This window comes from Echiichthys vipera, assembly GCF_963691815.1.
Source record: "Echiichthys vipera genome assembly, chromosome: 17".
In the NCBI taxonomy this organism is placed as follows: domain Eukaryota; kingdom Metazoa; phylum Chordata; class Actinopteri; order Perciformes; family Trachinidae; genus Echiichthys; species Echiichthys vipera.
This window is the reverse complement of record NC_139842.1, coordinates 302,119-324,618: the sequence shown is the minus strand read 5'-3', so window position 1 is coordinate 324,618 and position 22,500 is coordinate 302,119. Positions and strand designations below refer to the sequence as shown.

Below are 22,500 nucleotides of genomic sequence, written 5' to 3'. Positions count from 1 at the left end.
TAAAGGTCAGTAAAGAGGTTCTAAAGGTCCGTAAAGAGGTTCTAAAGGTCAGTAAAGAGGTTCTAAAGGTCAGTAAAGAGGTTCTAAAGGTCCGTAAAGAGGTTCTAAAGGTCAGTAAAGAGGTTCTAAAGCTCAGTAAAGAGGTTCTAAAGGTCCGTAAAGAGGTTCTAAAGGTCAGTAAAGAGGTTCTAAAGGTTAGTAAAGAGGTTCTAAAGGTCCGTAAAGAGGTTCTAAAGCTCAGTAAAGAGGTTCTAAAGCTCAGTAAAGAGGTTCTAAAGGTCAGTAAAGAGGTTCTAAAGGTCAGTAAAGAGGTTCTAAAGGTCCGTAAAGAGGTTCTAAAGGTCAGTAAAGAGGTTCTAAAGGTCCGTAAAGAGGTTCTAAAGGTCATTAAAGAGGTTCTAAAGGTCAGTAAAGAGGTTCTAAAGCTCAGTAAAGAGGTTCTAAAGGTCAGTAAAGAGGTTCTAAAGGTCAGTAAAGAGGTTCTAAAGGTCAGTAAAGAGGTTCTAAAGGTCCGTAAAGAGGTTCTAAAGGTTAGTAAAGAGGTTCTAAAGGTCAGTAAAGAGGTTCTAAAGGTCAGTAAAGAGGTTCTAAAGGTCCGTAAAGAGGTTCTAAAGGTCCGTAAAGAGGTTCTAAAGGTCCGTAAAGAGGTTCTAAAGTCAGTAAAGAGGTTCTAAAGCTCAGTAAAGAGGTTCTAAAGGTCCGTAAAGAGGTTCTAAAGGTCAGTAAAGAGGTTCTAAAGCTCAGTAAAGAGGTTCTAAAGGTCCGTAAAGAGGTTCTAAAGGTCAGTAAAGAGGTTCTAAAGGTTAGTAAAGAGGTTCTAAAGGTCCGTAAAGAGGTTCTAAAGCTCAGTAAAGAGGTTCTAAAGCTCAGTAAAGAGGTTCTAAAGGTCAGTAAAGAGGTTCTAAAGGTCAGTAAAGAGGTTCTAAAGGTCCGTAAAGAGGTTCTAAAGGTCAGTAAAGAGGTTCTAAAGGTCCGTAAAGAGGTTCTAAAGGTCATTAAAGAGGTTCTAAAGGTCAGTAAAGAGGTTCTAAAGCTCAGTAAAGAGGTTCTAAAGGTCAGTAAAGAGGTTCTAAAGGTCAGTAAAGAGGTTCTAAAGGTCAGTAAAGAGGTTCTAAAGGTCCGTAAAGAGGTTCTAAAGGTTAGTAAAGAGGTTCTAAAGGTCAGTAAAGAGGTTCTAAAGGTCAGTAAAGAGGTTCTAAAGGTCCGTAAAGAGGTTCTAAAGGTCCGTAAAGAGGTTCTAAAGGTCCGTAAAGAGGTTCTAAAGTCAGTAAAGAGGTTCTAAAGCTCAGTAAAGAGGTTCTAAAGGTCCGTAAAGAGGTTCTAAAGGTCAGTAAAGAGGTTCTAAAGGTCAGTAAAGAGGTTCTAAAGGTCTGTAAAGAGGTTCTAAAGGTCCGTAAAGAGGTTCTAAAGTCAGTAAAGAGGTTCTAAAGGTCCGTAAAGAGGTTCTAAAGGTCCATAAAGAGGTTCTAAAGGTCCGTAAAGAGGTTCTAAAGTCAGTAAAGAGGTTCTAAAGCTCAGTAAAGAGGTTCTAAAGGTCCGTAAAGAGGTTCTAAAGGTCAGTAAAGAGGTTCTAAAGGTCAGTAAAGAGGTTCTAAAGGTCCGTAAAGAGGTTCTAAAGGTCATTAAAGAGGTTCTAAAGGTTAGTAAAGAGGTTCTAAAGGTCCGTAAAGAGGTTCTAAAGCTCAGTAAAGAGGTTCTAAAGCTCAGTAAAGAGGTTCTAAAGGTCAGTAAAGAGGTTCTAAAGGTCAGTAAAGAGGTTCTAAAGGTCAGTAAAGAGGTTCTAAAGGTCCGTAAAGAGGTTCTAAAGGTCAGTAAAGAGGTTCTAAAGGTCCGTAAAGAGGTTCTAAAGGTCATTAAAGAGGTTCTAAAGGTCAGTAAAGAGGTTCTAAAGGTCCGTAAAGAGGTTCTAAAGGTCCGTAAAGAGGTTCTAAAGTCAGTAAAGAGGTTCTAAAGCTCAGTAAAGAGGTTCTAAAGGTCCGTAAAGAGGTTCTAAAGGTCAGTAAAGAGGTTCTAAAGGTCTCTAAAGAGGTTCTAAAGGTCCGTAAAGAGGTTCTAAAGTCAGTAAAGAGGTTCTAAAGGTCCGTAAAGAGGTTCTAAAGGTCCATAAAGAGGTTCTAAAGGTCCGTAAAGAGGTTCTAAAGTCAGTAAAGAGGTTCTAAAGCTCAGTAAAGAGGTTCTAAAGGTCCGTAAAGAGGTTCTAAAGGTCAGTAAAGAGGTTCTAAAGGTCAGTAAAGAGGTTCTAAAGGTCCGTAAAGAGGTTCTAAAGTCAGTAAAGAGGTTCTAAAGCTCAGTAAAGAGGTTCTAAAGGTCCGTAAAGAGGTTCTAAAGGTCAGTAAAGAGGTTCTAAAGGTCCGTAAAGAGGTTCTAAAGGTCAGTAAAGAGGTTCTAAAGGTCCGTAAAGAGGTTCTAAAGGTCCGTAAAGAGGTTCTAAAGGTCAGTAAAGAGGTTCTAAAGTCAGTAAAGAGGTTCTAAAGCTCAGTAAAGAGGTTCTAAAGGTCCGTAAAGAGGTTCTAAAGGTCAGTAAAGAGGTTCTAAAGTCAGTAAAGAGGTTCTAAAGTCAGTAAAGAGGTTCTAAAGCTCAGTAAAGAGGTTCTAAAGTCAGTAAAGAGGATCTAAAGGTTCATAAAGAGGTTCTAAAGCTCAGTAAAGAGGTTCTAAAGGTCAGTAAAGAGGTTCTAAATGTCAGTAAAGAGGTTCTAAAGGTCCGTAAAGAGGTTCTAAAGGTCCGTAAAGAGGTTCTAAAGGGTCAGTAAAGAGGTTCTAAAGGTCAGTAAAGAGGTTCTAAAGGTCAGTCAAGAGGTTCTAAAGGTCAGTAAAGAGGTTCTAAAGGTCAGTAAAGAGGTTCTAAAGGTCAGTAAAGAGGTTCTAAAGGTCCGTAAAGAGGTTCTAAAGGTCATTAAAGAGGTTCTAAAGGTCAGTAAAGAGGTTCTAAAGTCAGTAAAGAGGTTCTAAAGGTCCTTGAACTCTCTCTCTCTCTGCAGGAGCCCGGCTCGCTCGACCCGACCTCGCCCATCTACGCCAACGTGGCGAAACTCCCTCAGATCAGCGTCTCTGGCCCCGCCCTCCCCTCATCACCTCCTCCTGACCACGCCCCATCTGCACCAGGCCACACCCCCTCCTCTTCAGCCTCCTCCCCCGGGATAAGCCCCGCCTCCCCCCTCAGCCCACAGGACGGCTGGCAGGTAAGCACCTGAACGCACCATCAGCTCTCTTTTAGTAACGCCAGAGCACCTGAACGCACCATCAGCTCTCTTTTAGTAACGTCAGAGCACCTGAACGCACCATCAGCTCTCTTTTAGTAACGTCAGAGCACCTGAACGCACCGTCAGCTCTCTTTTAGTAACGTCAGAGCACCTGAACGCACCGTCAGCTCTCTTTTAGTAACGACAGAGCACCTGAACGCACGTTAGCTCTATTTTAGTAACGACAGAGCACCTGAACGCACCATCAGCTCTCCTTTAGTAACGCCAGAGCACCTGAACGCACCGTCAGCTCTCCTTTAGTAATTGCAGAGCACCTGAACGCACCGTCAGCTCTCCTTTAGTAATGTCTGAGCACCTGAACGCACCGTCAGCTCTCCTTTAGTAACGTCAGAGCACCTGAACGCACCGTCAGCTCTCTTTTAGTAACGTCAGAGCACCTGAACGCACCGTCAGCTCTCTTTTAGTAACGTCAGAGCACCTGAACGCACCGTCAGCTCTCCTTTAGTAACAACAGAGCACCTGAACGCACCGTCAGCTCTCCTTTAGTAACCACAGAGAACCTGAACGCAACATCAGCTCTCTTTTAGTAACATCAGCGCACCTGAACGTACCGTCAGCTCTCCTTTAGTAACGACAGAGCACCTGAACGCACCGTCAGCTCTCCTTTAGTAACGACAGAGCACCTGAACGCACCGTCAGCTCTCCTTTAGTAACGACAGAGCACCTGAACGCACCGTCAGCTCTCCTGTTTTTCCGCAGAGCACCTGAACGCACCGTCAGCTCTCCTTTAGTAACGACAGAGCACCTGAACGCACCGTCAGCTCTCCTGTTTTTAGGCAGCGCACCTGAACGCACCATCAGCTCTCCTGTTGTAATGACAGAGCACCTGAACGCACCGTCAGCTCTCCTTTAGTAACGACAGAGCACCTGAACGCACCGTCAGCTCTCCTTTAGTAACGTCAGAGCACCTGAACGCACCGTCAGCTCTCTTTTAGTAACGTCAGAGCACCTGAACGCACCGTCAGCTCTCTTTTAGTAACGTCAGAGCACCTGAACGCACCGTCAGCTCTCTTTTAGTAACGTCAGAGCACCTGAACGCACCGTCAGCTCTCCTTTAGTAACAACAGAGCACCTGAACGCACCGTCAGCTCTCCTTTAGTAACCACAGAGAACCTGAACGCAACATCAGCTCTCTTTTAGTAACATCAGCGCACCTTAACGTACCGTCAGCTCTCCTTTAGTAACGACAGAGCACCTGAACGCACCGTCAGCTCTCCTTTAGTAACGACAGAGCACCTGAACGCACCGTCAGCTCTCCTTTAGTAACGACAGAGCACCTGAACGCACCGTCAGCTCTCCTGTTTTTCCGCAGAGCACCTGAACGCACCGTCAGCTCTCCTTTAGTAACGACAGAGCACCTGAACGCACCGTCAGCTCTCCTGTTTTTAGGCAGCGCACCTGAACGCACCATCAGCTCTCCTGTTGTAATGACAGAGCACCTGAACGCACCGTCAGCTCTCCTTTAGTAACGACAGAGCACCTGAACGCACCGTCAGCTCTCCTTTAGTAACGTCAGAGCACCTGAACGCACCGTCAGCTCTCTTTTAGTAACGTCAGAGCACCTGAACGCACCGTCAGCTCTCCTTTAGTAACAACAGAGCACCTGAACGCACCGTCAGCTCTCCTTTAGTAACCACAGAGCACCTGAACGCAACATCAGCTCTCTTTTAGTAACGTCAGCGCACCTGAACGTACCGTCAGCTCTCCTTTAGTAATTGCAGAGCACCTGAACGCACCGTCAGCTCTCCTTTAGTAATGTCTGAGCACCTGAACGCACCGTCAGCTCTCCTTTAGTAACAACAGAGCACCTGAACGCACCGTCAGCTCTCCTGTTTTTACGCAGAGCACCTGAACGCACCATCAGCTCTCCTTTAGTAACGACAGAGCACCTGAACGCACCGTCAGCTCTCCTGTTTTTACGCAGCGCACCTGAACGCACCATCAGCTCTCCTGTTGTAATGACAGAGCACCTGAACGCACCATCAGCTCTCCTGTCTTACGCAGAGCACCTGAATGCACCGTCAGTTCCTTTTTAGTAACGACAGAGCACCTGAACGCATCGTCAGCTCTCCTTTAGCAACGACAGAGCACCTGAACGCACCGTCAGCTCTCCTTTAGTAACGGCAGAGCACCTGAACGCACCATCAGCTCTCCTTTAGTAACGTCAGAGCACCTGAACGCACCGTCAGCTCTCCTTTAGTAACGACAGAGCGCCTGAACGCACCGTCAGCTCTCCTGTTGTAAAGAGAGCACCTGAACGCATCGTCAGCTCTCCTGTTTTATTGCAGAGCACCTGAACGCACCGTCAGCTCTCCTGTTGTAAAGAGAGCACCTGAACGCATCGTCAGCTCTCCTGTTTTATTGCAGAGCACCTGAACGCACCATCAGCTCTCCTTGAGTAACGACAGAGCACCTGAACGCATCGTCAGCTCTCCTGTTTTTACGCAGAGCACATGAACGCACCATCAGCTCTCCTGTCTTACGCAGAGCACCTGAACGCACCGTCAGCTCTCCTGTTTTCAGGCAGAGCACCTGAACGCACCGTCAGCTCTCCTTTAGTAACAACAGAGCACCTGAACACACCGTCAGCTCTCTTGTTTTCACACAGAGCACCTGAACGCACCGTCAGCTCTCCTGTTTTCACGCAGAGCACCTGAACGCACCATCAGCTCTCCTGTCTTACGCAGAGCACCTGAATGCACCGTCAGTTCATTTTTAGTAACGACAGAGCACCTGAACGCATCGTCAGCTCTCCTTTAGCAACGACAGAGCACCTGAACGCACCGTCAGCTCTCCTTTAGTAACGGCAGAGCACCTGAACGCACCGCCAGCTCTCCTGTTGTAAAAGCAGAGCACCTGAACGCACCATCAGCTGTCCTTTAGTAACGGCAGAGCACCTGAACGCACCGCCAGCTCTCCTGTTGTAAAGGCAGAGCACCTGAACGCACCATCAGCTCTCCTTTAGTAACGGCAGAGCACCTGAACGCACCATCAGCTCTCCTCTTGTAACGTCAGAGCACCTGAACGCATCGTCAGCTCTCCTCTTGTAACGTCAGAGCACCTGAACGCACCGTCAGCTCTCCTTTAGTAACGACAGAGCACCTGAACGCACCGTCAGCTCTCTTTTAGTAACGTCAGAGCACCTGAACGCAACATCAGCTCTCTTTTAGTAACGTCAGAGCACCTGAACGCACCGTCAGCTCTCCTTTAGTAATTGCAGAGCACCTGAACGCACCGTCAGCTCTCCTTTAGTAACGTCTGAGCACCTGAACGCACCGTCAGCTCTCCTTTAGTAACGTCTGAGCACCTGAACGCACCGTCAGCTCTCTTGTTTTCACACAGAGCACCTGAACGCACCGTCAGCTCTCCTGTTTTTACGCAGAGCACCTGAACGCACCATCAGCTCTCCTGTCTTACGCAGAGCACCTGAACGCATCGTCAGCTCTCCTTTAGCAACGACAGAGCACCTGAACGCACCGCCAGCTCTCCTTTAGTAACGGCAGAGCACCTGAACGCACCGCCAGCTCTCCTGTTGTAAAGGCAGAGCACCTGAACGCACCATCAGCTCTCCTTTAGTAACGGCAGAGCACCTGAACGCACCGTCAGCTCTCCTGTTTTCACGCATAGCACCTGAACGCACCGTCAGCTCTCCTGTTTTTACGCAGAGCACCTGAACGCACCGTCAGCTCTCCTGTTGTAAAGAGAGCACCTGAACGCATCGTCAGCTCTCCTGTTTTATTGCAGAGCACCTGAACGCACCGTCAGCTCTCCTTTAGTAATGTCAGAGCACCTGAACGCCCCGTCAGCTCTCCTTTAGTAACGTCTGAGCACCTGAACGCACCGTCAGCTCTCTTGTTTTCACACAGAGCACCTGAACGCACCGTCAGCTCTCCTGTTTTTACGCAGAGCACCTGAACGCACCATCAGCTCTCCTGTCTTACGCAGAGCACCTGAACGCATCGTCAGCTCTCCTTTAGCAACGACAGAGCACCTGAACGCACCGCCAGCTCTCCTTTAGTAACGGCAGAGCACCTGAACGCACCGCCAGCTCTCCTGTTGTAAAGGCAGAGCACCTGAACGCACCATCAGCTCTCCTTTAGTAACGGCAGAGCACCTGAACGCACCGTCAGCTCTCCTGTTTTCACGCATAGCACCTGAACGCACCGTCAGCTCTCCTGTTTTTACGCAGAGCACCTGAACGCACCGTCAGCTCTCCTGTTGTAAAGAGAGCACCTGAACGCATCGTCAGCTCTCCTGTTTTATTGCAGAGCACCTGAACGCACCGTCAGCTCTCCTTTAGTAATGTCAGAGCACCTGAACGCCCCGTCAGCTCTCCTTTAGTAACGACAGAGCACCTGAATGCACCGTCAGCTCTCCTTGAGTAACGACAGAGCACCTGAACGCATCGTCAGCTCTCCTTTAGTAACGGCAGAGCACCTGAACGCATCGTCAGCTCTCTTGTTTTCACGCAGAGCACCTGAACGCACCGTCAGCTCTCCTGTTTTCACGCATAGCACCTGAACGCACCGTCAGCTCTCCTTTAGTAACGTCAGAGCACCTGAACGCACCGTCAGCTCTCCTGTTTTTACGCAGAGCACCTGAACGCACCGTCAGCTCTCCTGTTGTAAAGAGAGCACCTGAACGCATCGTCAGCTCTCCTGTTTTCACGCAGAGCACCTGAACGCACCGTCAGCTCTCCTTTAGTAACGACAGAGCACCTGAATGCACCGTCAGCTTTCCTTTAGTAACGACAGAGCACCTAAACGCACCATCAGCTCTCTTTTAGTAACGACAGAGCACCTGAACGCACCGTCAGATATCCTGTTTTTACGCAGAGCAGCTGAACGCACCGTCAGCACTCCTGTTGTAAAGAGAGCACCTGAACGCATCGTCAGCTCTCCTGTTTTTACGCAGAGCACCTGAACGCATCGTCAGCTCTCCTTTTTTCACGCAGAGTACCTGAACGCACCGTCAGCTCTCCTTTAGTAACGACAGAGCACCTGAACGCACCGTCAGCTCTCTTTTAGTAACGACAGAGCACCTGAACGCACCGTCAGCTCTCTTTTAGTAACGACAGAGCACCTGAACGCACGTCACCTCTTCTGTTGTAACGAAGAGCACCTGAACGCACCGTCAGTTCTCTTTTAGTAACGACAGAGCACCTTAACGCACTGTCAGCTCTCCTTTAGTAAAGACAGAGCACCTGAACGCATCGTTAGCTCTCCTGTTGTAACGTCAGAGCACCTGAACGCACCATCAGCTCTCTTTTAGTAACGGCAGAGCATCTGAACGCACCGTCAGCTCTCCTGTTCTCATACAGAGCACCTGAACGCACCGTCAGCGCTCCTTTAGTAACGACAGAGCACCTGAACGCACCGTCAGCTCTCCTTTAGAGCTGACGTCAGCTCTCCTGTTTTCATACAGAGCACCTGAACGCACCGTCAGCGCTCCTTTAGTAACGACAGAGCACCTGAATGCACCGTTAGCTCTCCTTTTGTTACGCCAGAGCACCTGAACGCACCGTCAGCGCTCCTTTAGTAACGACAGAACACCTGAACGCACCGTCAGCTCTCCTTTAGTAACGACAGAGCACCTGAACGCACCGTTAGCTCTCCTTTTGTTACGTCAGAGCACCTGAACGCACCGTCAGCTCTCTTTTAGTAACGACAGAGCACCTGAACGCACCGTCAGCTCTCCTCTAGTAACGACAGAGCACCTGAACACACCGTCAGCTCTCCTTTAGTAGAGACAGAGCACCTGAACACACCGTCAGCTCTCCTTTAGTAACGTCAGAGCACCTGAACGCATCGTTAGCTCTCCTGTTGTAACGTCAGAGCACCTGAACGCACCGACAGCTCTCCTGTTTTCATATAGAGCACCTAAACGCACCGTCAGCTCTCCTGTTTTCATAGAGAGCACCTGAACGCACCGTCAGCGCTCCTTTAGTAACGACAGAGCACCTGAACGCACCGTCAGCCCTCCTGTTTTAAAGCAGAGCACCTGAACGCACCGTCACCTCTCCTTTAGTAACGACAGAGCACCTGAACGCAGCGTTAGCTCTCCTTTAGTAACGTCAGAGCACCTGAACGCACCGTCAGCTCTCCTGTTTCACGCAAAGCACCTGAACGCACCGTCAGCTCTCTTGTTGTAATGTCAGAGCACCTGAACGCACCATCAGCTCTCCTTTAGTAACGTCAGAGCACCTGAACGCACCGTCAGCTCTCCTGTTTCACGCAAAGCACCTGAACGCACCGTCAGCTCTCCTGTTTTCATATAGAGCACCTGAACGCACCGTCATCCCTCCTGTTTTAGCGCAGAGCACCTGAACGCACCGTCACCTATTCTGTTTTAACGCAGAGCACCTGAACGCACCGTCACCTCTTCTGTTGTAACGAAGAGCACCTGAACGCACCATCAGCGCTCCTTTTGTTACGCCAGAGCACCTGAACGCACCGTCAGCTCTCCTGTTTTTACGCAGAGCACCTGAACGCACCGTCATCTCCTCTGTTGTAACGTCAGAGCACCTGAACGCACCATCAGCGCTCCTTTTGTTACGCCAGAGCACCTGAACGCACCCTCAGCTCTCCTTTAGTAACGACAGAGCACCTGAACGCACCGTTAGCTCTCCTTTAGTAACGTCAGAGCACCTGAACGCACCGTCAGCTCTCATGTTCCACTCAAAGCACCTGAACGCACCATCAGCTCTCCTTTTGTAACGTCAGAGCACCTGAACGCACCGTCAGCTCTCTTTTTGTAACGTCAGAGCACCTGAACGCACCGTCAGCTCTCTTTTTGTAACGTCAGAGCACCTGAACGCACCGTCAGCTCTCCTTTAGTAACGTCAGAGCACCTGAACGCACCGTCAGCTCTCCTTTAGTAACGTCAGAGCACCTGAACGCACCGTCAGCTCTCCTGTTTCACGCAAAGCACCTAAACGCACCGTCAGCTCTCTTGTTGTAATGTCAGAGCACCTGAACGCACCGTCAGCTCTCTTGTTGTAACTTCAGAGCACCTGAACGCATCGTCAGCTCTCCTTTAGTAACGTCAGAGCACCTGAATGCACCGTCAGCTCTCCTTTAGTAACGACAGAGCACCTGAACGCACCGTCAGCTCTCCTTTAGTAACGACAGAGCACCTGAACGCACCGTCAGCTCTCCTTTAGTAACAACAGAGCACCTGAACGCACCGTCAGCTCTCTTGTTTTCACACAGAGCACCTGAACGCACCGTCAGCTCTCCTGTTTTTACGCAGAGCACCTGAACGCACCATCAGCTCTCCTGTCTTACGCAGAGCACCTGAACGCATCGTCAGCTCTCCTTTAGTAACGACAGAGCACCTGAACGCACCGTCAGCTCTCCTTTAGTAACGACAGAGCACCTGAACGCACCCTCAGCTCTCCTTTAGCAACGACAGAGCACCTGAACGCACCGTCAGCTCTCCTTTAGTAATGACAGAGCACCTGAACGCATCGTTAGCTCTCCTGTTGTAACGTCAGAGCACCTGAACGCACCATCAGCTCTCTTTTAGTAACGGCAGAGCACCTGAACGCACCGTCAGCTCTCCTGTTCTCATACAGAGCACCTGAACGCACCATCAGCGCTCCTTTTGTTACGCCAGAGCACCTGAACGCACCGTCAGCTCTCCTGTTTTTACGCAGAGCACCTGAACGCACCGTCATCTCCTCTGTTGTAACGTCAGAGCACCTGAATGCACCGTCAGCTCTCCTTTAGTAACGACAGAGCACCTGAACGCACCGTCAGCCCTCCTGTTGTAACGTCAGAGCACCTGAACGCACCGTCAGCTCTCCTTTAGTAACGACAGAGCACCTGAACGCACCGTCAGCTCTTCTTTAGTAACGACAGAGCACCTGAACGCACCGTCAGCTCTCCTTTAGTAACAACAGAGCACCTGAACGCACCGTCAGCTCTCTTGTTTTCACACAGAGCACCTGAACGCACCGTCAGCTCTCCTGTTTTTACGCAGAGCACCTGAACGCACCATCAGCTCTCCTGTCTTACGCAGAGCACCTGAACGCATCGTCAGCTCTCCTTTAGTAACGACAGAGCACCTGAACGCACCGTCAGCTCTCCTTTAGTAACGACAGAGCACCTGAACGCACCCTCAGCTCTCCATTAGCAACGACAGAGCACCTGAACGCACCGTCAGCTCTCCTTTAGTAACGACAGAGCACCTGAACGCACCGTCAGCTCTCCTTTAGTAATGACAGAGCACCTGAACGCATCGTTAGCTCTCCTGTTGTAACGTCGGAGCACCTGAACGCACCATCAGCTCTCTTTTAGTAACGGCAGAGCACCTGAACGCACCGTCAGCTCTCCTGTTCTCATACAGAACACCTGAACGCACCGTCAGCGCTCCTTTAGTAACGACAGAGCACCTGAACGCACCGTCATCTCTCCTTTAGCAACGAAAGAGCACCTGAACGCACCGTCAGCTCTCCTTTAGAGCTGACGTCAGCTCTCCTGTTTTCATACAGAGCACCTGAACGCACCGTCAGCGCTCCTTAAGTAACGACAGAGCACCTGAATGCACCGTTAGCTCTCCTTTTGTTACGCCAGAGCACCTGAACGCACCGTCAGCTCTCTTTTTGTAACGACAGAGCACCTGAACGCACCGTCAGCTCTCCTCTAGTAACGACAGAGCACCTGAACACACCGTCAGCTCTCCTTTAGTAGTGACAGAGCACCTGAACGCACCGTCAGCTCTCCTTTAGTAACGTCAGAGCACCTGAACGCACCGTCAGCTCTCCTTTAGTAAAGACAGAGCACCTGAACGCACCGTCAGCCCTCCTGTTTTAACGCAGAGCACCTGAACGCACCGTCACCTCGTCTGTTTTAACGCAGAGCACCTGAACGCACCGTCAGCCCTCCTGTTTTAACGCAGAGCACCTGAACGCAACGTCAGCTCTCCTGTTTTTACGCAGAGCACCTGAACGCACCGTCATCTCTCCTGTTGTAACGTCAGAACACCTGAACGCACCGTCAGCTCTCCTTTAGTAACGACAGAGCACCTGAACGCACCGTCAGCTCTCCTTTAGTAACGTCAGAGCACCTGAACACACCGTCAGCTCTCCTGTTTCACGCAAAGCACCTGAACGCACCGTCAGCGCTCCTTTAGTAATGACAGAGCACCTGAACGCACCGTCAGCGCTCCTTTAGTAACGACAGAGCACCTGAACGCACCGTCAGCTCTCCTTTAGTAACGTCAGAGCACCTGAACGCACCGTCAGCTCTCCTTCAGTAACGACAGAGCACCTGAACGCACCGTCAGCTCTCCTGTTTCACGCAAAGCACCTAAACGCACCATCAGCTCTCTTGTTGTAACGTCAGAGCACCTGAACGCACCGTCAGCTCTCCTTTAGTAACGTCAGAGCACCTGAACGCACCGTCAGCTCTCTTGTTGTAACGTCAGAGCACCTGAACGCACCGTCAGCTCTCCTTTAGTAACGTCAGAGCACCTGAACGCACCGTCAGCTCTCCTTTAGTAACGTCAGAGCACCTGAACACACCGTCAGCTCTCCTGTTTCACGCAAAGCACCTGAACGCACCGTCAGCTCTCCTGTTGTAATGTCAGAGGACCTGAACGCACCGTCAGCTCTCCTGTTTTCACACAGAGCACCTGAACGCACCGTCAGCGCTCCTTTAGTAACGACAGAGCACCTGAACGCACCGTCAGCTCTCCTTTAGTAACGTCAGAGCACCTGAACACACCGTCAGCTCTCCTGTTTCACGCAAAGCACCTGAACGCACCGTCAGCGCTCCTTTAGTAATGACAGAGCACCTGAACACACCGTCAGCTCTCCTGTTTCACGCAAAGCACCTGAACGCACCGTCAGCGCTCCTTTAGTAACGACAGAGCACCTGAACGCACCGTCAGCTCTCCTTTAGTAACGTCAGAGCACCTGAACGCACCGTCAGCTCTCCTTCAGTAACGACAGAGCACCTGAACGCACCGTCAGCTCTCCTGTTTCACGCAAAGCACCTAAACGCACCATCAGCTCTCTTGTTGTAACGTCAGAGCACCTGAACGCACCGTCAGCTCTCCTTTAGTAACGTCAGAGCACCTGAACGCACCGTCAGCTCTCTTGTTGTAACGTCAGAGCACCTGAACGCACCGTCAGCTCTCCTTTAGTAACGTCAGAGCACCTGAACGCACCGTCAGCTCTCCTTTAGTAACGTCAGAGCACCTGAACACACCGTCAGCTCTCCTGTTTCACGCAAAGCACCTGAACGCACCGTCAGCTCTCCTGTTGTAATGTCAGAGGACCTGAACGCACCGTCAGCTCTCCTGTTTTCACACAGAGCACCTGAACGCACCGTCAGCGCTCCTTTAGTAACGACAGAGCACCTGAACACACCGTCAGCTCTCCTGTTTTTACGCAGAGCACTTGAACGCACCGTCATCTCTCCTGTTGTAACGTCAGAGCACCTGAACGCACCGTCAGCGCTCCTTTTGTTACGCCAGAGCACCTGAACGCACCGTCAGCTCTCCTGTTTCACGCAAAGCACCTGAACGCACCGTCAGCGCTCCTTTAGTAACGACAGAGCACCTGAACGCACCGTCAGCTCTCCTTTAGTAACACCAGAGCACCTGAACGCACCGTCAGCTCTCCTTTAGTAACGACAGAGCACCTGAACGCACCGTCTGCTCTCCTTTAGTAAAGACAGAGCACCTGAACGCATCGTCAGCTCTCCTTTAGTAACGACAGAGCACCTAAACGCACCATCAGCTCTCTTTTAGTAACGACAGAGCACCTGAACGCACCGTCAGATATCCTGTTTTTACGCAGAGCAGCTGAACGCACCGTCAGCACTCCTGTTGTAAAGAGAGCACCTGAACGCATCGTCAGCTCTCCTGTTTTTACGCAGAGCACCTGAACGCATCGTCAGCTCTCCTTTTTTCACGCAGAGTACCTGAACGCACCGTCAGCTCTCCTTTAGTAACGACAGAGCACCTGAACGCACCGTCAGCTCTGTTTTAGTAACGACAGAGCACCTGAACGCACCGTCAGCTCTCTTTTAGTAACGACAGAGCACCTGAACGCACGTCACCTCTTCTGTTGTAACGAAGAGCACCTGAACGCACCGTCAGTTCTCTTTTAGTAACGACAGAGCACCTGAACGCACTGTCAGCTCTCCTTTAGTAAAGACAGAGCACCTGAACGCATCGTTAGCTCTCCTGTTGTAACGTCAGAGCACCTGAACGCACCATCAGCTCTCTTTTAGTAACGGCAGAGCATCTGAACGCACCGTCAGCTCTCCTGTTCTCATACAGAGCACCTGAACGCACCGTCAGCGCTCCTTTAGTAACGACAGAGCACCTGAACGCACCGTCAGCTCTCCTTTAGAGCTGACGTCAGCTCTCCTGTTTTCATACAGAGCACCTGAACGCACCGTCAGCGCTCCTTTAGTAACGACAGAGCACCTGAATGCACCGTTAGCTCTCCTTTTGTTACGCCAGAGCACCTGAACGCACCGTCAGCGCTCCTTTAGTAACGACAGAACACCTGAACGCACCGTCAGCTCTCCTTTAGTAACGACAGAGCACCTGAACGCACCGTTAGCTCTCCTTTTGTTACGTCAGAGCACCTGAACGCACCGTCAGCTCTCTTTTAGTAACGACAGAGCACCTGAACGCACCGTCAGCTCTCCTCTAGTAACGACAGAGCACCTGAACACACCGTCAGCTCTCCTTTAGTAGAGACAGAGCACCTGAACACACCGTCAGCTCTCCTTTAGTAACGTCAGAGCACCTGAACGCATCGTTAGCTCTCCTGTTGTAACGTCAGAGCACCTGAACGCACCGACAGCTCTCCTGTTTTCATATAGAGCACCTAAACGCACCGTCAGCTCTCCTGTTTTCATAGAGAGCACCTGAACGCACCGTCAGCGCTCCTTTAGTAACGACAGAGCACCTGAACGCACCGTCAGCCCTCCTGTTTTAAAGCAGAGCACCTGAACGCACCGTCACCTCTTCTGTTTTTACGCAGAGCACCTGAACGCATCGTTAGCTCTCCTGTTGTAACGTCAGAGCACCTGAACGCACTGACAGCTCTCCTGTTTTCATATAGAGCACCTGAACGCACCGTCAGCTCTCCTGTTTTCATAGAGAGCACCTGAACGCACCGTCAGCTCTCCTTTAGTAACGACAGAGCACCTGAACGCACCGTTAGCTCTCCTTTAGTAACGTCAGAGCACCTGAACGCACCGTCAGCTCTCCTGTTTCACGCAAAGCACCTGAACGCACCGTCAGCTCTCTTGTTGTAATGTCAGAGCACCTGAACGCACCATCAGCTCTCCTTTAGTAACGTCAGAGCACCTGAAAGCACCGTCAGCTCTCCTGTTTCACGCAAAGCACCTGAACGCACCGTCAGCTCTCCTGTTTTCATATAGAGCACCTGAACGCACCGTCATCCCTCCTGTTTTAGCGCAGAGCACCTGAACGCACCGTCACCTATTCTGTTTTAACGCAGAGCACCTGAACGCACCGTCACCTCTTCTGTTGTAACGAAGAGCACCTGAACGCACCATCAGCGCTCCTTTTGTTACGCCAGAGCACCTGAACGCACCGTCAGCTCTCCTGTTTTTACGCAGAGCACCTGAACGCACCGTCATCTCCTCTGTTGTAACGTCAGAGCACCTGAACGCACCATCAGCGCTCCTTTTGTTACGCCAGAGCACCTGAACGCACCCTCAGCTCTCCTTTAGTAACGTCAGAGCACCTGAACGCACCGTCAGCTCTCATGTTCCACTCAAAGCACCTGAACGCACCATCAGCTCTCCTTTTGTAACGTCAGAGCACCTGAACGCACCGTCAGCTCTCTTTTTGTAACGTCAGAGCACCTGAACGCACCGTCAGCTCTCTTTTTGTAACGTCAGAGCACCTGAACGCACCGTCAGCTCTCCTTTAGTAACGTCAGAGCACCTGAACGCACCGTCAGCTCTCCTGTTTCACGCAAAGCACCTAAACGCACCGTCAGCTCTCTTGTTGTAATGTCAGAGCACCTGAACGCACCGTCAGCTCTCTTGTTGTAACTTCAGAGCACCTGAACGCACCGTCAGCTCTCTTGTTGTAACGTCAGAGCACCTGAACGCACCGTCAGCTCTCCTTTAGTAACGTCAGAGCACCTGAATGCACCGTCAGCTCTCCTTTAGTAACGACAGAGCACCTGAACGCACCGTCAGCTCTCCTTTAGTAACGACAGAGCACCTGAACGCACCGTCAGCTCTCCTTTAGTAACAACAGAGCACCTGAACGCACCGTCAGCTCTCTTGTTTTCACACAGAGCACCTGAACGCACCGTCAGCTCTCCTGTTTTTACGCAGAGCACCTGAACGCACCATCAGCTCTCCTGTCTTACGCAGAGCACCTGAACGCATCGTCAGCTCTCCTTTAGTAACGACAGAGCACTTGAACGCACCGTCAGCTCTCCTTTAGTAACGACAGAGCACCTGAACGCACCCTCAGCTCTCCTTTAGCAACGACAGAGCACCTGAACGCACCGTCAGCTCTCCTTTAGTAATGACAGAGCACCTGAACGCATCGTTAGCTCTCCTGTTGTAACGTCAGAGCACCTGAACGCACCATCAGCTCTCTTTTAGTAACGGCAGAGCACCTGAACGCACCGTCAGCTCTCCTGTTCTCATACAGAGCACCTGAACGCACCATCAGCGCTCCTTTTGTTACGCCAGAGCACCTGAACGCACCGTCAGCTCTCCTGTTTTTACGCAGAGCACCTGAACGCACCTGAACGCACCGTCATCTCCTCTGTTGTAACGTCAGAGCACCTGAATGCACCGTCATCTCTCCTTTAGCAACGAAAGAGCACCTGAACGCACCGTCAGCTCTCCTTTAGAGCTGACGTCAGCTCTCCTGTTTTCATACAGAGCACCTGAACGCACCGTCAGCGCTCCTTTTGTTACGCCAGAGCACCTGAACGCACCGTTAGCTCTCCTTTTGTTACGCCAGAGCACCTGAACGCACCGTCAGCTCTCTTTTTGTAACGACAGAGCACCTGAACGCACCGTCAGCTCTCCTCTAGTAACGACAGAGCACCTGAACACACCGTCAGCTCTCCTTTAGTAGAGACAGAGCACCTGAACGCACCGTCAGCTCTCCTTTAGTAACGTCAGAGCACCTGAACGCACCGTCAGCTCTCCTTTAGTAAAGACAGAGCACCTGAACGCACCGTCAGCCCTCCTGTTTTAACGCAGAGCACCTGAACGCACCGTCACCTCGTCTGTTTTAACGCAGAGCACCTGAACGCACCGTCAGCCCTCCTGTTTTAACGCAGAGCACCTGAACGCAACGTCAGCTCTCCTGTTTTTACGCAGAGCACCTGAACGCACCGTCATCTCTCCTGTTGTAACGTCAGAACACCTGAACGCACCGTCAGCTCTCCTTTAGTAACGACAGAGCACCTGAACGCACCGTCAGCTCTCCTTTAGTAACGTCAGAGCACCTGAACACACCGTCAGCTCTCCTGTTTCACGCAAAGCACCTGAACGCACCGTCAGCGCTCCTTTAGTAATGACAGAGCACCTGAACACACCGTCAGCTCTCCTGTTTCACGCAAAGCACCTGAACGCACCGTCAGCGCTCCTTTAGTAACGACAGAGCACCTGAACGCACCGTCAGCTCTCCTTTAGTAACGTCAGAGCACCTGAACGCACCGTCAGCTCTCCTTCAGTAACGACAGAGCACCTGAACGCACCGTCAGCTCTCCTGTTTCACGCAAAGCACCTAAACGCACCATCAGCTCTCTTGTTGTAACGTCAGAGCACCTGAACGCACCGTCAGCTCTCCTTTAGTAACGTCAGAGCACCTGAACGCACCGTCAGCTCTCTTGTTGTAACGTCAGAGCACCTGAACGCACCGTCAGCTCTCCTTTAGTAACGTCAGAGCACCTGAACGCACCGTCAGCTCTCCTTTAGTAACGTCAGAGCACCTGAACACACCGTCAGCTCTCCTGTTTCACGCAAAGCACCTGAACGCACCGTCAGCTCTCCTGTTGTAATGTCAGAGGACCTGAACGCACCGTCAGCTCTCCTGTTTTCACACAGAGCACCTGAACGCACCGTCAGCGCTCCTTTAGTAACGACAGAGCACCTGAACACACCGTCAGCTCTCCTGTTTTTACGCAGAGCACTTGAACGCACCGCCATCTCTCCTGTTGTAACGTCAGAGCACCTGAACGCACCGTCAGCGCTCCTTTTGTTACGCCAGAGCACCTGAACGCACCGTCAGCTCTCCTGTTTCACGCAAAGCACCTGAACGCACCGTCAGCGCTCCTTTAGTAACGACAGAGCACCTGAACGCACCGTCAGCTCTCCTGTTTCACGCAAAGCACCTGAACGCACCGTCAGCTCTCCTTTAGTAACGACAGAGCACCCGAACACACCGTCAGCTCTCCTGTTTCACGCAAGGCACCTGAACGCACCGTCAGCGCTCCTTTAGTAACGACAGAGCACCTTAACGCACCGTCAGCTCTCCTGTTTCACGCAAAGCACCTGAACGCACCGTCAGCGCTCCTTTAGTAACGACAGAGCACCTGAAAGCACCGTCAGCTCTCCTTTAGTAACGTCAGAGCACCTGAACGCACCGTCAGCTCTCCTGTTTCACGCAGGGCACCTGAACGCACCGTCAGCTCTCTTGTTGTAACGTCAGAGCACCTGAACGCACCGTCAGCTCTCTTGTTGTAACGTCAGAGCACCTGAACGCACCGTCAGCTCTCTTGTTGTAACGTCAGAGCACCTGAACGCACCATCAGCTCTCTTGTTGTAACGTCAGAGCACCTGAACGCACCGTCAGCTCTCTTGTTGTAACGTCAGAGCACCTGAACGCACCGTCAGCTCTCCTTTAGTAACGTCAGAGCACCTGAACGTACCGTCAGCTCTCCTTTAGTAACGTCAGAGCACCTGAACGCACCGTCAGCTCTCCTGTTTCACGCAAAGCACCTGAACGCACCGTCAGCTCTCCTGTTGTAATGTCAGAGGACCTGAACGCACCGTCAGCTCTCCTGTTTTCATACAGAGCACCTGAACGCACCGTCAGCGCTCCTTTAGTAACGACAGAGCACCTGAACGCACCGTCAGCCCTCCTGTTTAAACGCAGAGCACTTGAACGCACCGTCATCTCTCCTGTTGTAACGAAGAGCACCTGAACGTACCGTCAGCTCTCCTGTTTTTACGCAGAGCACTTGAACGCACCGTCATCTCTCCTGTTGTAACGTCAGAGCACCTGAACGCACCGTCAGCGCTCCTTTTGTTACGCCAGAGCACCTGAACGCACCGTCAGCTCTCCTTTAGTAACGACAGAGCACCTGAACGCACCGTCAGCTCTCCTTTAGTAACGGCAGAGCACCTGAACGCACCGTCAGCGCTCCTTTTGTTACGCCAGAGCACCTGAACGCACCGTCAGCTCTCCTTTAGTAACGACAGAGCACCTGAACGCACCGTCAGCTCTCTTGTTGTAACGTCAGAGCACCTGAACGCACCGTCAGCTCTCTTGTTGTAACGTCAGAGCACCTGTATGCACCGTCAGCTCTCCTTTAGTAACGTCAGAGCACCTGAACGCACCGTCAGCTCTCCTTTAGTAACGTCAGAGCACCTGAACGCGCCGTCAGCTCTCCTGTTTCACGCAAAGCACCTGAACGCACCGTCAGCTCTCTTGTTGTAATGTCAGAGGACTTGAACGCACCGTCAGCTTTCCTGTTGTAAAGAGAGCACCTGAACACACCGTCAGCTCTCCTTTAGTAACGTCAGAGCACCTGAACGCACCGTCAGCTCTCCTTTAGTAATGTCAGAGCACCTGAACGCACCATCAGCTCTTTTTTAGTAACGACAGAGCACCTGAACGCACCGTCAGCTCTCCTGTTTTTAAGCAGAGCCCCTGAACGCACCGCTAGCTCTCCTTTAGTAAGGTCAGAGCACCTGAACGCACCATTAGCTCTCTTGGTTTCACGCAGAGCACCTGAACGCACCATCAGCTTTCCTGTTGAAATGTCAGAGCACCTGAACGCACCGTCAGCTCTCCTGTTTTCACGCAGAGCACCTGAACGCATCGTCAGCTCTCCTGTTGTAAAGAGAGCACCTGAACGCATCTTCAGCTCTCATTTAATAATGTCAGAGCACCTGAACACACCGTCAGTTCTCTTTTAGTAACGACAGAGCACCTGAACGCACCGTCAGCTCTCCTTTAGTAACGACAGAGCACCTGAACTCACCGTCAGCTCTCCTTTAGTAACATCAGAGCATCTGAACGCACCATCAGCTCTCCTGTTTTCAAGTAGAGCACTTGAACGCACCGTCAGCTCTCCTTCAGTAACGACAGAGCACCTGAACGCACCGCCAGCTCTCCTGTTTCACGCAAAGCACCTGAACGCACCGTCAGCTCTCCTGTTGTAATGTCAGAGGACCTGAACGCACCGTCAGCTCTCCTGTTTTCACGCAGAGCACCTGAACGCACCGTCAGCTTTCCTGTTGTAAAGAGAGCACCTGAACGCACCGTCAGCGCTCCTGTTGTAACGACAGAGCACCTGAACGCACCGTCAGCTCTCCTTTAGTAACGTCAGAGCACCTGAACGCACCATCAGCTCTCTTTTAGTAACGTCAGAGCACCTGAACGCACCATCAGCTCTCCTTTAGTAACGTCAGAGCACCTGAACGCACCATCAGCTCTCCTTTAGTAACGTCAGAGCACCTGAACGCACCGTCAGCTCTCCTTTAGTAATGTCAGAGCACCTGAACGCACCATCAGCTCTCTTTTAGTAACGACAGAGCACCTGAACGCACCATCAGCTTTCCTGTTGTAATGTCAGAGCACCTGAACGCACCGTCAGCTCTCCTGTTGTAAAGAGAGCACCTGAACGCATCTTCAGCTCTCCTTCAGTAACGACAGAGCACCTGAACGCACCGTCAGTTCTCTTTTAGTAACGACAGAGCACCTGAGCGCACCGTCAGTTCTCTTTTAGTAACGACAGAGCACCTGAACGCACCGTCAGCTCTCCTTTAGTAACGACAGAGCACCTGAACGCACCGTCAGCTCTCCTTTAGTAACATCAGAGCATCTGAACGCACCGTCAGCTCTCCTTTAGTAACGACAGAGCACCTGAACGCACCGCCAGCTCTCCTGTTTCACGCAAAGCACCTGAACGCACCGTCAGCTCTCCTGTTGTAATGTCAGAGGACCTGAACGCACCGTCAGCTCTCCTGTTTTCACGCAGAGCACCTGAACGCACCGTCAGCTCTCCTGTTGTAATGTCAGAGGACCTGAACGCACCGTCAGCTCTCCTGTTTTCACGCAGAGCACCTGAACGCACCGTCAGCTTTCCTGTTGTAAAGAGAGCACCTGAACGCACCGTCAGCTTTCCTGTTGTAAAGAGAGCACCTGAACGCACCGTCAGCTCTCCTTTAGTAACGTCAGAGCACCTGAACGCACCGTTAGCTCTCCTGTTGTAACGTCAGAGCACCTGAACGCATCGTCAGCCCTCCTTTTGTAACGTCAGAGCACCTGAACGCACCGTCAGCTCTCCTTTAGTAACGACAGGGCACCTGAACGCACCGTCAGCTCTCCTGTTTTTTCGCAGAGCCCCTGAACGCACCGTCAGCTCTCCTTTAGTAACGACAGGGCACCTGAACGCACCGTCAGCTCTCCTGTTTTTACGCAGAGCCCCTGAACGCACCGCCAGCTCTCCTTTAGTAAGGTCAGAGGACCTGAACGCATCGTCAGCTCTCTTGTTTTCACGCAGAGCACCTGAACGCACCATCAGCTTTCCTGTTGTAATGTCAGAACACCTGAACGCACCGTCAGTTCATTTTTAGTAACGACAGAGCACCTGAACGCACCGTCAGCTCTCCTTTAGTAACAACAGAGCACCTGAACGCACCGTCAGCTCTCTTTTAATAACGGCAGAGCACCTGAACGCACCGTCAGCTCTCCTGTTTTCACGCAGAGCACCTGAACGCACCGTCAGCTCTCCTGTTGTAAAGAGAGCACCTGAACGCATCGTCAGCTCTCATTTAGTAACAACAGAGCACCTGAACGCACCGTCAGCTCTCCTTTAGTAACAACAGAGCTCCTGAATGCACCGTCATCTCTCCTGTTTTAACGCAGAGCACCTGAACGCACCGTGACCTCTCCTGTTTCCTCTGTGATGTGTTCAGGTGCACACGGACCAGGACAGCGGGAAGGTGTTTTATTTCCATCCTGAGACCAGACA

The 22,500-nt window shown here is 51.4% G+C and overlaps 1 protein-coding gene across 14 annotated transcripts in view; it reads left to right on the top strand.

Annotated features, from left to right (window-relative positions):
• Positions 1–22,500, top strand: part of arhgap27l (Rho GTPase activating protein 27, like) — a 46,995-nt gene that overhangs the window by 8,995 nt on the left and 15,500 nt on the right. For all 14 annotated transcript variants that reach the window (XM_083931388.1, XM_083931387.1, XM_083931385.1 and 11 more), the window contains exons 4-5: positions 2,982–3,182; positions 22,445–22,500. The exon at positions 22,445–22,500 is cut by the window's right edge and continues 112 nt beyond it. In XM_083931388.1, the coding sequence (XP_083787514.1) occupies positions 2,982–3,182; positions 22,445–22,500 (257 nt within the window). The remainder of the gene's footprint in view (positions 1–2,981; positions 3,183–22,444) is intronic.